General features: G+C 38.0%; 1 protein-coding gene across 1 annotated transcript in view; it reads right to left on the bottom strand.

The window, feature by feature from the left end:
• Window positions 1–201: 201 nt before the first annotated feature.
• The window catches only part of GUCY2C (guanylate cyclase 2C), a 103,632-nt gene continuing 90,827 nt past the window's right edge, over window positions 202–13,006 (bottom strand). Inside the window, exons 24-27 of the mRNA XM_063427406.1 lie at window positions 9,010–9,108; window positions 7,690–7,784; window positions 3,544–3,620; window positions 202–996 (exon numbers count right to left, since the gene is read on the bottom strand). Coding sequence (XP_063283476.1) covers window positions 822–996; window positions 3,544–3,620; window positions 7,690–7,784; window positions 9,010–9,108 — 446 coding nt within the window. The 3' untranslated portion in view covers window positions 202–821. The remainder of the gene's footprint in view (window positions 997–3,543; window positions 3,621–7,689; window positions 7,785–9,009; window positions 9,109–13,006) is intronic.

The following is a 13,006-nucleotide window of genomic DNA, read 5'->3' as shown; positions in this document are numbered from 1 at the left end:
TATATACTGATCCGAGGATTTGCACATATTTTGCTGGTTTACTCATTGCGTTTCTATTCTTGTGCAACTTTTGTGTCAAAACACCAACTTAGTAGATATAGAAATATATATTTAAAGCATTTTAATCTTAAAGGGACACGATAGGCATCAAAATAATTTTATATAGATCATACCCTTGCTCCATTGCTTAATCCTCTGCCATTTAGGAGTTAAATCAGTTTGTTTATGCAGCCCTAGTCCCAACTCCCTGCATGTGACTTACACAGTTTTCCTAAACACTTCCTGTAAAAAGACATTAGTGTTTAAACTACCTTTTTTAATGGTGGCTGTGTGAGTCACAGCCAGGGGAGGTGTGGTTAGGGCTGCATAAACAGAAACAAAAGTGATTTGACTCCTAAATGGCAGAGAACTGAGCAGTGAGACTACAGGGGTATGATCTATACACAAAAAGTGCCTATAGTGCTCATTTAAATATAATCAACATAATTAATTTTAATATGCTGAAAACACCAAAATATATTAACTTAGTGCAGCATTTAAAAAAAAAACAAAAACTTTACAATACATTTTGTGCAATTGTGCTTCTAGTGTCACACACAAAAAAAATGCTTCCAGCTTCGGACCAGTTAAGAAACTCATGTTTAAAAGATTAGGCATAGTGTTGTAATGCACTAATTATTACTTTACTTGTCAGTTATTTTGGATAACCTTGCAGTGCCATCTGCGAGTATGGCCAAAACTACAATAAAGCTGTAATAGTGTTAAATATTGTATTAGTTAGGACACTCTTCTTCTAAGTGGACTGTCACAGAGCATGACTGTTAAAGGAAAGTGCTGGCTGGGTTGCTGGTCTCAAGTTGAAGATATTCCAAGGTTCCACTTCGGTAGCTTGCCACGCGTGTCAACTGCCTGTCTTTAAATCCCTCAGCTTCTCTTCTTTTCAGTGATTCCTTGATCATCTCAGCAAAGTCAGACTGAAGACGCTGCTGGTTCTCCCTGTTTAGAGCATATACATATTTTTGGATTTTTTATTACATATTTAAGTCAGCCAACATGTCTGGAGCAGACACTTAGTATTATGTATAATGAGAATAAACTATTAAAGGACCACTATAGTGCCAGGAAAACAAACTGCCCTCAGGGTCCCCTCCAGCCAGGCTGAAGTTGGAGGAAGGGGTTAAAATCTTACCTTTCTCCAGCGCATGGCTCCCTTGGCGCTTGGGATTCTCCTCCTCCTTCGGTCATCATCGCTGGCGTCTTCTCACTGTGAAAGTCACAGTGAGAAGCGCGGAAGCGCCTCTAGCGGCTGTCAATGAGGCAGCCACTAGAGGCTGGATTAACCCTTATGTAAACATAGCCGTTTCTATGAAACGGCTATGTTTACAGCAGGCAGGGTTAACCCTAGATGGACCTGGCATCCAGACCACTTCATTAAGCTGAAGTGGTCTGGGTGCCTTTAGTGGTCCTTTAATGTAATATTTGCTGAGATATCACTCATAGAAATTAGAAAGACATTATGTATTTAATCCAAAGTCCCATACATAACTCCACCTCATTTGTGATTCCATTCAATTAGAAGTTTCTTTGTACATATTTGCACAAACAAATCATAATTGACTTGTTTATGGAAATGGGTGGTAATCGTTATGAAGGTATGAAAACGTATATAAGTAACATCCTATACTTAATTTTATCGCTCTATTTAGCTGTGTTCTGACCACATATCATCACATTGGGTGTTTGATTTGTGTGTCAAGAGGAGATGCAGAAAATAGTAGAGAACCAAAGGTGTCACTTGAATAGAAAGTGACCACAAGGTTAAATTTCCAATCCACTCCAATAAGATCTTAAAGGAGAAAATAATAAATAACAAAATAACTTTAATAGTAACTCTAAAAAGTACTAGGACAAATTAAACAGTGTAGCCTGATATGGGGGGGGGGGGGGGGGGGGGGGGGGGGGGGACAGCCCTGAGTGAGATGCTTACTAATAGATAGTTAATAATAAAGCATACCACACTAGTTCATAATGGGTATGGATTGGCAGTACGTGAACTAACTGAAGAGATAGCAATCTCCCCCTTTATGTGTTTAAGCCCTCATGAAAGTATATACAGCACTGGTTGCGACAGAACCTTGTGTGATCTTCCAGAAGCAAAAACTAAAACATAAAAGGAATAGTGAGAGATATGCTAAATGGTGAGAACAAAGCACACAGGAAAAAATATATAAAAAGAAGGGTATATACAGAGAGATAAGTAATAGGGATATAACCATACACACTGCACCTCTCACATACACACAACGCCCCTTTAACACACTGCACCAATCACATACACACAATACTTCCAACGTATATTTATATGTACTACAGAACCCCTCACACACTCACTGCACCCCTCACACACATACTGCACCCCTAAACACATTACATTACACACACACACACAAGATCCCTTACACACACACACACACACACACACACACTAAATCTCCTATACATAAACTCTGGGTCCTTCAAATACACACTGCACCACCTACACACACACCTCCAGAGACAAGTTTCAAGCAAACACAGTGCAAGCATGTTGTTAAATTTCATCATGCTAGAGCTCTTCAGCAGAGCTCTGCGCATGGTCTGCCCTGGAAGAGCCTTGAACCAACATGCTCACTTTGTGATGGGGCGTGCTTGTCATTGGTGATGACAAACCACACCCTATATGGCCCCGCCCCTTTTTCAGAGGGCCGCTGTGATTAAAAAATGCCCGGGACAAATATTCTTCCCAGTCCGGCCCTGTCTGGAAGCCATTGCTCATGAGCAACAGGCTAAGATTTCTCAGGAACACTGCCAGAGGCTGGTGTCTGGCAATGTATCTCATTTACAGCCGGTCATAACAGCAAAAGAGCACCAGTGCAGCGCTTATAGTATTTAACACTTACCCCTCAATATATATATATGTGGGATTATGTAAGAGAAGAAGAAAATATATACAAGTAGTACAATATTGTTTCAAAATATAAATTGTGTGTGTGTATATATATATATATATATATATATATGCACAAAAGTGAGTGTTAGAAAAACTCACATTTGTTAGAGCCTTTTGTCGATAAAGGCTCTAAACGCAGAAGACATCAGGGCCTTAAAGACGGCACCTACTACCTTCTTCTATGATGAAAGAAACTTCAGAGTACTCCTCCACATTGGATATATAGAAATGGAACAAAGAGACTGCAGTCTGGGTGTAGACTGTTTTTGTCTGTAAATTTTGACAATAAACCTGATTTTCAAGGTGGGTTTGAATAATTTAGATTACAACTGTAAATATATAGATTAAAATGCTCTGTTTTGAGTTCTTTTATGGTATTTATGAATTTCATTTTTTTCGTGTTCACCATTATTGTATTAATTGCAATATAAATAAATTAATAAATAATTTCTAGCTATCCAATGCATTATTTGAAATTCTCAGCAAATCGTATTTTAATTGATAAAAAAATAAATAAATATATATTTATTATACTTTTTCATCAGTTTACTTACGCTGATGGAGGTGTAGGTATGTTGTATTTTTGTTCCATCTCGCCGGTCAACCAATATGTAGTCTCAGTGCCCTTACCCTAAAAATTAAAGTAGATAAATAAATATGATGAAAAAACTAATTTCCAAGAAAAATGCAAATAATCATTGGTCAAAACTAGTGCAGGCAGGAAAATGGCCATTGTCTTTAAAAATAATATATATGCATAGACCGTAACTCACCCTGCTTATAGATATCTATGAATTTAGGAGCAATTGCAGTTTTGTGGTATTTTAATAGCCTTTGGGCTCATTCCTATGCTTGTCAAATTAATTTAGCGACAAGGCACTAGCTGCTAGAATGGCTGTTGCTATCGTTAGAGACTACCAATTTTTCCATGCTACAAATGTTAATGTTTAACAAACAGGGCCAGATTTTCCATTTGGCCCATGTGCCTTTTTGAAGCTTACGTGGACTGATGAGGTGTAAAACTCATCGATTTCAGTGTCTGTGTTTGAGGTTCTACAGAAAGGGGAAGGGATCACTTCCGACCTGCCCGCTAACAGCCTCTCACATACAAAGTGCTTTATGGGAGGAGCAGGGGCAGCATTGAGTGATGCATAACACTGTATGGCATAGAACAGAATTGAATGAAGCACACTGTATAACAGCTACTGCAATTTAACAATCAATCATATCATGGTGACTTTACTACAGAAGACACAGAAGATCAAGGCATACTTTGCAAATAACCCTTCCACATGCCCTAAATACCCTTTTCACTAACTCTAAAGCTAACCTCTCCCAAAACCTAAACAAACCATTTCTTTATTGCCAAATTTAGGTACTCAAAGCTTAAACCTGAAAATAACCTCTCTAGCTTAATCCTAGGTTTACTTTCTCTTAAAAACTAAACACCCTCTGTACTCCAATAATAAATTTAACTCCACTCTGAACCTACACCAAATAATCCCAAACACTCTTTATACCAGAACTATAACCCATCTTAAGCTTTAATCCTTCTATAACTCCAAGTATGTGAAATTAACGCCTCTCTAAACCTCCCATTACCCTAAACTCTTCTAACACCTTCTTCTATCTTGTATTTATTGTATCTATTCACTATACTCACAGATAAAAACTCAAATACATTGCAAGCAGTCATATGTACAAACATCTAGATGTTTTATGCCTGCAATGTTCAGTTACATTTATAAAGCTCACTTTATCTGCCTATTCATTTTTAATGTGTGAGGGGGCAAAGAATTGTGTACCCACGTGACTTGTAAATCTGTCCCTTTTCATAACTGGTAATTCGAGATCTCTCTTCGCACTAACATTAAGTGACAGAGGGTCAAAAAATACATACAATTTCCCACTAGCTATTTCAGCGCGTAACGGATCATCATTAAAATTTACCAACAACATTGGAAATATGCCCTACATAATGGTCAGTATCAGTCACTTGGTATCAATTGCTTGGTATCATTCTCCACCTACCAATGTGCATGGAGAGCAATATTAGGGCACTACTTCCGGAGTGTTGTTTGTGGATTAGAGTGGCTTTGACATTGAGAGCAAAAGTTTTAGTTTAACTTTTGATGTTTGTCATCTATCAGTGTAAAAAACAAACTGAAGTGCATTTGCGCCAACAGCAAGGTAAATATGTCTTAAGTACTCAGAAAGGTAGGTAAATCCCTTAATCTACATGTTTAATCATACATTCAGGGCTGTCTTTATGGAGGGGCAAACGGGGCAGCTGCCCTGGGCCCAGTTACTCATGGGGGGCCCAAAGCAGCTGCCCTGTGGGCCCCGCCGCCTGCAATAAATTTTTTTTTTTTTTAAATATTTCCAAACCTAATGGGCCCGCGGTGCTAGTATTGCGGCTGCACCGGGGCCCGCACACTAAGGGGGCCCACCGGGTGGCCCATACCCTTAGGGCCACCCAGTGAACATATTCCAGCAGGGGTCCGGTCGGCGCTGTGGCTCTTTAACCGCGCGACCGGGCCCTTGCTTAACGGCTGCATGGGAGGAAGTGACGTCCGCAAATCACTTCCTCCCACCTCAAAGACATCGGGCCGCGCGGGAGGCTGCTGAGCCAGCATCCAGAGAGGAGGGGGAGCAAGGAGAGACAGACCCCCAACTCCCAACTACCCCAGCCAGCACACTGGACCCCAGGGAAGGAAGCCTCTTTCAAAGGTAGGAAACTGAAGAGTGTCTGTCTGTGTGTGTGTGTGTCAGTATGTCTGTGTGTGTGTGTGTCAGTATGTCTGTGTGTGTGTGTGTCAGTATGTCTGTGTGTGTGTCAGTATGTGTGTGTGTGTGTCAGTATGTGTGTGTGTGTGTCAGTATGTCTGTGTGTGTGTGTGTCAGTATGTCTGTGTGTGTGTCTGTCAGTATGTCTGTGTGTGTGTGTGTCAGTATGTCTGTGTGTGTGTCAGTATGTGTGTGTGTGTGTGTGTGTCAGTATGTGTGTGTGTGTGTGTGTCAGTATGTCTGTGTGTGTGTGTGTCAGTATGTCTGTGTGTGTGTGTCAGTATGTCTGTGTGTGTGTGTGTCAGTATGTCTGTGTGTGTGTGTGTCAGTATGTCTGTGTGTGTGTGTGTCAGTATGTCTGTGTGTGTGTGTCAGTATGTCTGTGTGTGTGTGTGTCAGTATGTCTGTGTGTGTGTGTGTCAGTGTGTCTGTGTGTGTGTGTGTGTCAGTGTGTCTGTGTGTGTGTCAGTGTGTCTGTGTGTGTGTCAGTGTGTCTGTGTGTCTGTGTGTGTGTGTGTCAGTATGTCTGTGTGTGTGTGTGTCAGTATGTATGTGTGTGTGTGTGTGTCAGTATGTATGTCTGTGTGTGTGTGTCAGTATGTATGTCTGTGTGTGTGTGTCAGTATGTATGTCTGTGTGTGTGTGTCAGTATGTCTGTGTGTGTCAGTATGTATGTGTCAGTATGTATATATATCTGTGTGTCAGTTTGTATGTCTGTGTGTGTGTCAGTATGTATGTCTGTGTGTGTGTCAGTATGTATGTCTGTGTGTATGTCAGTATGTCTGTGTGGGTCAGTTTGTGTGTCTGTATGTATGTCGGTGTGCCAGTCAGTATGTCTGTGTATGTGTCAGTATGTCTGTCTGTCACAGTGTCAGTATGTCTGTCTGTCAGTGTGTATCTGTATGTTGTCAGTATGTATGTATGTGTGTGTGCCAGTGTGTATACCTGTGCATGTATCTGTATGTAGCCAATGTGTGTATCTGCATGTGTGTCAGTGTTTGTATCTGCATTTCTCAGGTTATGTATCTGTGTGTCTGTATGTTGTCATTGTGTGTGTCTGTGTATCTTTATGTTGTCAGTGTGTGTGCGTGTGTGCATCTGTGTGTCTGCATGTGTGTGTGTCAATGTGTGTAAATGTGTCTGTATAGCTGTATCTGTATGATTGTGTATATCTGTATCTGCAAGTGTTTCTGTGTGTGTATGTGTATCACAGTGTGTGTGTGTTTGTGACAGTGCATGTGTATTTGTGCATACATCTCAGCATTCAACACTACACGCAAATACACACCTGCATTCAAACTTCAACACTACATATAAACACACCTCTTTTTTTAAACAACAAAATTATATATAAACACACCAGTGTATTCATAAACCAACACTACACATAAATGCATACTTGCATTTAAATGCCATCTCCACATACAAACACACCCCTACATTCACACAAACATACTCCATACAAAAACATGCTTACACTCAAACACACAAATACTGCTCAGTGCTAAATACAACCCTGAATGCATGGGAAAATGGTAGCGCCCCAGCTGTCAAAGCATTGTTGGAGTTGCATGACAGATGGGGATCTACCTTTTGCCCCCTCTTGCCCAAAATAATTAATGCACCAGAGCCCTCTCTACTTTACGTCCGCCTCTGCGTTGGGGTGGGGGGCATGACTGCATGCCAGGGAGGGGACGACAGGGTTCAGGGGGCCCAAGCAAATGTTTGCCCAGGGTCCAATCCATATTAAAGACTGCCCTGCATACATTGGCAGGTTGTTTGTATGTGGCAGGCTTTCCATAATGGTTGTTTTTATATTCAAGATCAAGTTACAATAATCCTTTGTGAATAAACATCTATGCCTTCATTTTTTATGAAAATTACAATTAACCTTTGGGCTTTTTTTTTTTTACCTTAAGGTAAGTCTCCCCTCTTGCTTCATACTGGAAACCACAATCAGTCCGTTTCAGAATGGATACTGTTGATTTACTTACATGAATTCGTAATGCTGTTATAGAAATGGATACATGAGAATTTTATATATTTAATACACTTATGTGTACAATACTTGATAAATATGACAAATATTGATAATGGTAAATAAAATGTTAGGGGTTAAAATAAAATGTAAATAAACAAAGCAATAAAATGTTATCACTTACAAGAAATATATTTTTCTGTCAATGTCCACACACAAAATGAACATTAAGTTATTAGTTATTAAGTTATTATCAAAATGCAATAATAATCAGAAAACTAAAAAGAACAATCTAATACGTATTGATTACATACTACCAATGTTTTTTTTTTTTAAATATCAGAACCAGCAGCACCAAAATAAGTCCTTCATATTTTATTTAATAAGCTAGGACAAAATTAATAAGATGGGAAAAAGAAAACTAATACCACACAATCAGTATTATTAATGCGCTTGATAAAGCTACTTCATTGTGGCATATCTCAAAAATTACAGCTCTTTGCATAAGTATACACCCCTTTGGACATTCCTTTATTTTCTGGTGCTAAAACCTGAAGTTAAAATTATAATTGAGATTGATTTATACAACATACCTAACACTGCGGAGGTGCAAAATATGTTACACTTTCATACAAGAAAAACTAATAATTGTGAACAGTGCTGTGTATGAACTGATAGCAGGTGCTGTATGAGATAACAAACTGTCTGTGTCTTGATGCCAGTGACCTGACTATGTACTTATGTGGGTCACCTAATCGCAAACTGTCCAGCCTCGTCTTCTGTTATATCTAAACCAGTTATTCCCTTTCTGCAATAGGTATATTAATTTTGTCTCTATTTGGATGGGATGTATTGGCTGGGACCATCAGCTGACAATGAATTTAAAAAGGCTGCTAAATGTGCTTCTGAAGCGAATCTATCAGTGTTTTATCCATCTTTGTTTTTTCTAACACTTTTATTGGGTTTAGGTGCTAGAATTTCAGCTGTCATTAAATCCAATGTAAATTCAGAAGAAAAAAAAATATTGTCTGAAAGCATTTGTAATGTATTGATCATTTTCAGTTGTTTAAGGCCTTAGTTTCTACTTATAGATGGGAAGAGGAGGTCAGACTAGATATTTCCAGGGTCACAAGTTGTTCTACGACATATTTAAAGGCTTGAAATGTTAAGCATGTTAGTTCTGCAGTAAAAAGCAATTACATGGCATTCCGACTTTAAACAGATAAAACATGATTTATCATCTTAAAAATCTTACGCAGGCCAGTAGATTCCATCCTTGATGCTGTATTCACAGTGTCGCCAAACAGACAATATCTCGGCATCTTAATTCCAACAACACCAGCGGCACATGGCCCTGTGCATGTAAACATATATTTTTAGGTATAATAAAGTTTGCATTCTGGTGTTTACGGGAACATATACTTAACATGACACATAGTAAAACATGTAAGATTAACATAATCTAAATTACACAAATGACAAAATTCTCATCTTTGCATTAAACAAAATCAAATAACACACTGACCGTAGTCCACTCTTTCAAATATTTGGGTATGTTCCTAGACCCCAATCTATCTTTTGGCCTCCACATAGAAAAACGTGAATCAAAACTTTATCGAAAACTAGGTGATCTTTACAGAAACAAATCCTACCTAAGTCACACAGTAAAGGAAACTATTGTACAGCAAATGCTAATGCCTGTCATTGATTATGGGGATGTAGTATATGCACCTTCACAGCAAACCCACCTTAATAAACTTACTACATTGCATAACTTGTTCTGCTGCTTTGTGCTACAATGTAATTACATGACCCATTATTGTGACATGCTAAGAGAGGTAACTGGCTTTCGCTTTAATCCAGACACACCCTTCATCTTTCCAGCCTTGTGTTTAAGAGCTTTTCTGGGAAGCTCCCACCCTACCTGAGCAGAATGCTGTTCCCACCTCCTATAACCTCCCATCTAGTACCAGCACTTTATTTAGTCTAGCTCAATACAAAAAGAAAGTGGCTCGATCTAGTGCTTCCTGAATGATTCTACTCTCATTTTGGATCAAATATTCCCTTACTCCAAAACATATGCATTGATCAGAAATGGAATGTGAAATCAACACAGCATCCAGTAAGGGTGGAGGCAACCCTTTATTGAAGTGATCATGATACATTTTCATCTGATAGCACTATACTTTAAGCAGTTCTTACATTTTATTTTAATAAGGAAATTATAATCCCGCATTCAATATTTATCAACAGATTATTTTATTTAAAGGAACTGTATAGGTTAAAAAAATGCATATCTTTTTTTTTTTCTCTCCCCCAACAGTAAACCGTAAATGCTTTTCCCCCCTAAATATTATCCATATTTGCTTTAGAAGTACCTGTTTTAATCTTTACTTTGATCAGATTTTCTGCCCCTACTCTGATTTAATGTCATTTAACCTTTTTGCTTTCTTCCTGCTTCCGGTATTTCGGCCAGACTGTCCACCAATGGCCATGCTCCAGTGATTCTCTATGGGAATCAGTAATGACACGCCCACAATGTCTGTCAATCCACTTTTAAAGTGGTTTCACTCACATTTCCCTGGGATAGCTCTGGGAAATGTGAGTGAAACCACTTTAAAATTATTCACAAAACCCGCTTGTTATATTTTTACGATATTGCACTATTGTTTCTTCTATGTTTTTTTACTTTGAGGTCAATTGGACATAGACCATTGCATATACACTTGTGTACGTATACGATTTATTTCTATCACACTGTCCAGGGCGCGGTTTCCTAATCCTATCTGTCCAAACTTATTAAACTGCCTGGAGTGTCTCTTTAAGTTGGTAATTGGTTCACTTCTTGGTATAATATATCTAATGATGTATGATTCACAGGGAAGCTTTCCTGAAAATATGAAAATATGAATGTTGTGCATATACTTTTCACAGATTCCATCATTACTAAGAGCATGTAAAATGCCCTGGCTATAGTCAAGTAAAAAAAAAAATGAAAAAGCACAGACAAAAAGTAATGATTGAGATTGCTAAACACCAAACAAGGGTAACATTGACATGTGCATTAAAAAGTTTCACTCCGACCTGTATCTTAATTACTTGAATTGTTCCATGGTCTTTAACTCAGAAAATAAATTGCTATTTCCAACTTAAGATGGACACCATTTCAGGTGAACTGTCTCAGGGAAACCCAAAAAATCTCCATCCACTGAGAAATTGATCTCTTTTATCATGTTCTAATCACTAATTTCCATTTCTCTGCATTTTAAAACAGGCCAGGTAATTATAGTCTTCATAACTCCCTTTTGGCTATCTGCTTTGCACTGTAAAGGATTCCCTATACTGATCTAAGCAAGGAAATCCCTCTGTGATGTCAACAAGGGAGATTCCCTGTGCTGAAATCAGTAAGGGATTCGTTTTGATGCAATAAGCAAGGAAATACAGACCTGCATTTTCACAAAAACTTGGCAAGCGTATGCAAAGGGTGTAATTCTGTACTCAGGAAATATAGCTGAGCACAATTTAGTGATTTTGAATACAGTAGCCCAGATCATGTTAACAAAATAAATTGCTAAATTGCAATGTATAGGTAAAAAACATAAAAATAATACCAATGAAACTGGTGGAAAATATACCACATGGCATAGTTTCTGATGTCCACTTTTGCAAATGGTATGCATTTATGGTGTAATTTAAACAGTTAAACTACTACAATGCCCCAAAATGAGACATAGGCCCATCAAATCCATCTATTAAAATTATAACTGTAAAATCTGAAATGGTCAGTTCCCTTATATGGCACTGTAACACAAGATATTGGCAAAGGCATATGTTGGATAGACTAATGCTAACAGACTGTGGGACCCTAAATAGACAGAGCCAATTTCCATACAGCCCGTGGATGGGGGCGAGGAGAGAGGGGTGGGACAGAGCTGCTCTAATGAACCATAGCTTCCTGTCACAAAATAATTGTTGGGAAAATATCTAAATTGATATAGAAAATTATAGTGTAAAGATCACTATATTCTTATATTCAATAGGTGATACCTGACCTTCTACACAAATAATTTTGCAACCTTTATTTTGCAGAATGACTGAGAGATAAATTATTCCATATAATCACTAATAATTTACACCACTTTCAATAAATCTGTATCAGGTTGCCAAAAAAGAAATATGCATATGGACCTGATGTAGAAAACCATTCACAATAGATTTTTTATACTTACTATTGAATTTGACAACTTGTTTATTGCTCGGATTTAACAGTATAACAAATAGAAAAAAAAAAATCAGAAACACGTTACATGTTTGACTTAAAAAGTGAAATTAGCTACTTATATATCTTCCCATGATTTAAATGTTTTAGCAGTTTGTAACACAGCATAATAACGGCTTCAATGGTGTCTTTTGATTATTGTTATTTTTTTCTGTGACTGGTCAGTGACAAGTAATTATTTGAGCTACACTTTTTTCAACAATGTGGTTACAACAATAAAGTCAGCACTTTACCTTAAGTGTAAGAAATTGATATGCAAAACATTGTATATATTATATCTACATATTATATGTAACTCTCTGTGCATATGACTGGTTTCAAAACTTGGGGTCATCTACTTGATAACTGTGATAATGATGAAAGCTTTCAATTGCATTTTACAGCACCCAGCTAAAGCAACAATAGCTTACATCCCTCCAGCAGTTCTCCTGCCAACAAGTTTTCCATGCATGTTATTAGGAGATCACAAGATCAGAGTAATTAACATCTAGGTGTAACCATGAAGTTTGTGTTTTCCCAAGCCATCCTGTCCAATCTACCCAGAAACCAAACCTAACTGGTCACTTTTTACAGAGTGTTGTAGTATGACTGGAGGGAAGAGATCAAAGAAAAGGACTGAAAATAAACGATGAAACTCTCAGGAAAAGAGGGTGGGATTAACCACTTTTTGGGAGGTGAAAGGGATTCTGTGACATGTAGTTAATGACTGCAAGAATCAGTCTTTAAAAATAACTTTTGGGGAGGACAGCGCAGCAAGCATGGTGAACTGAGGGAGACTGTCCCAGACTACCAAAGATGAAGGCGCAAGGGGAAGATCTTCATTTAAATGTTTTAGTATTGCCCTTTTACTATGTGTATTGTGTATATCCTAAAATCTGTAACAGTATCCTAAATCAATATTAACAATACATTTTATTATACACTTGTGTTTGTGTCTTGTCACACATTCCCTAAAAGAATATCCTTGTAAGTG

This window comes from Pelobates fuscus, chromosome 7 (assembly GCF_036172605.1).
Source record: "Pelobates fuscus isolate aPelFus1 chromosome 7, aPelFus1.pri, whole genome shotgun sequence".
Classification (NCBI taxonomy): domain Eukaryota; kingdom Metazoa; phylum Chordata; class Amphibia; order Anura; family Pelobatidae; genus Pelobates; species Pelobates fuscus.
Note: the sequence above shows the minus strand (reverse complement) of the source record. Positions and strands in the feature narration are given on the sequence as shown.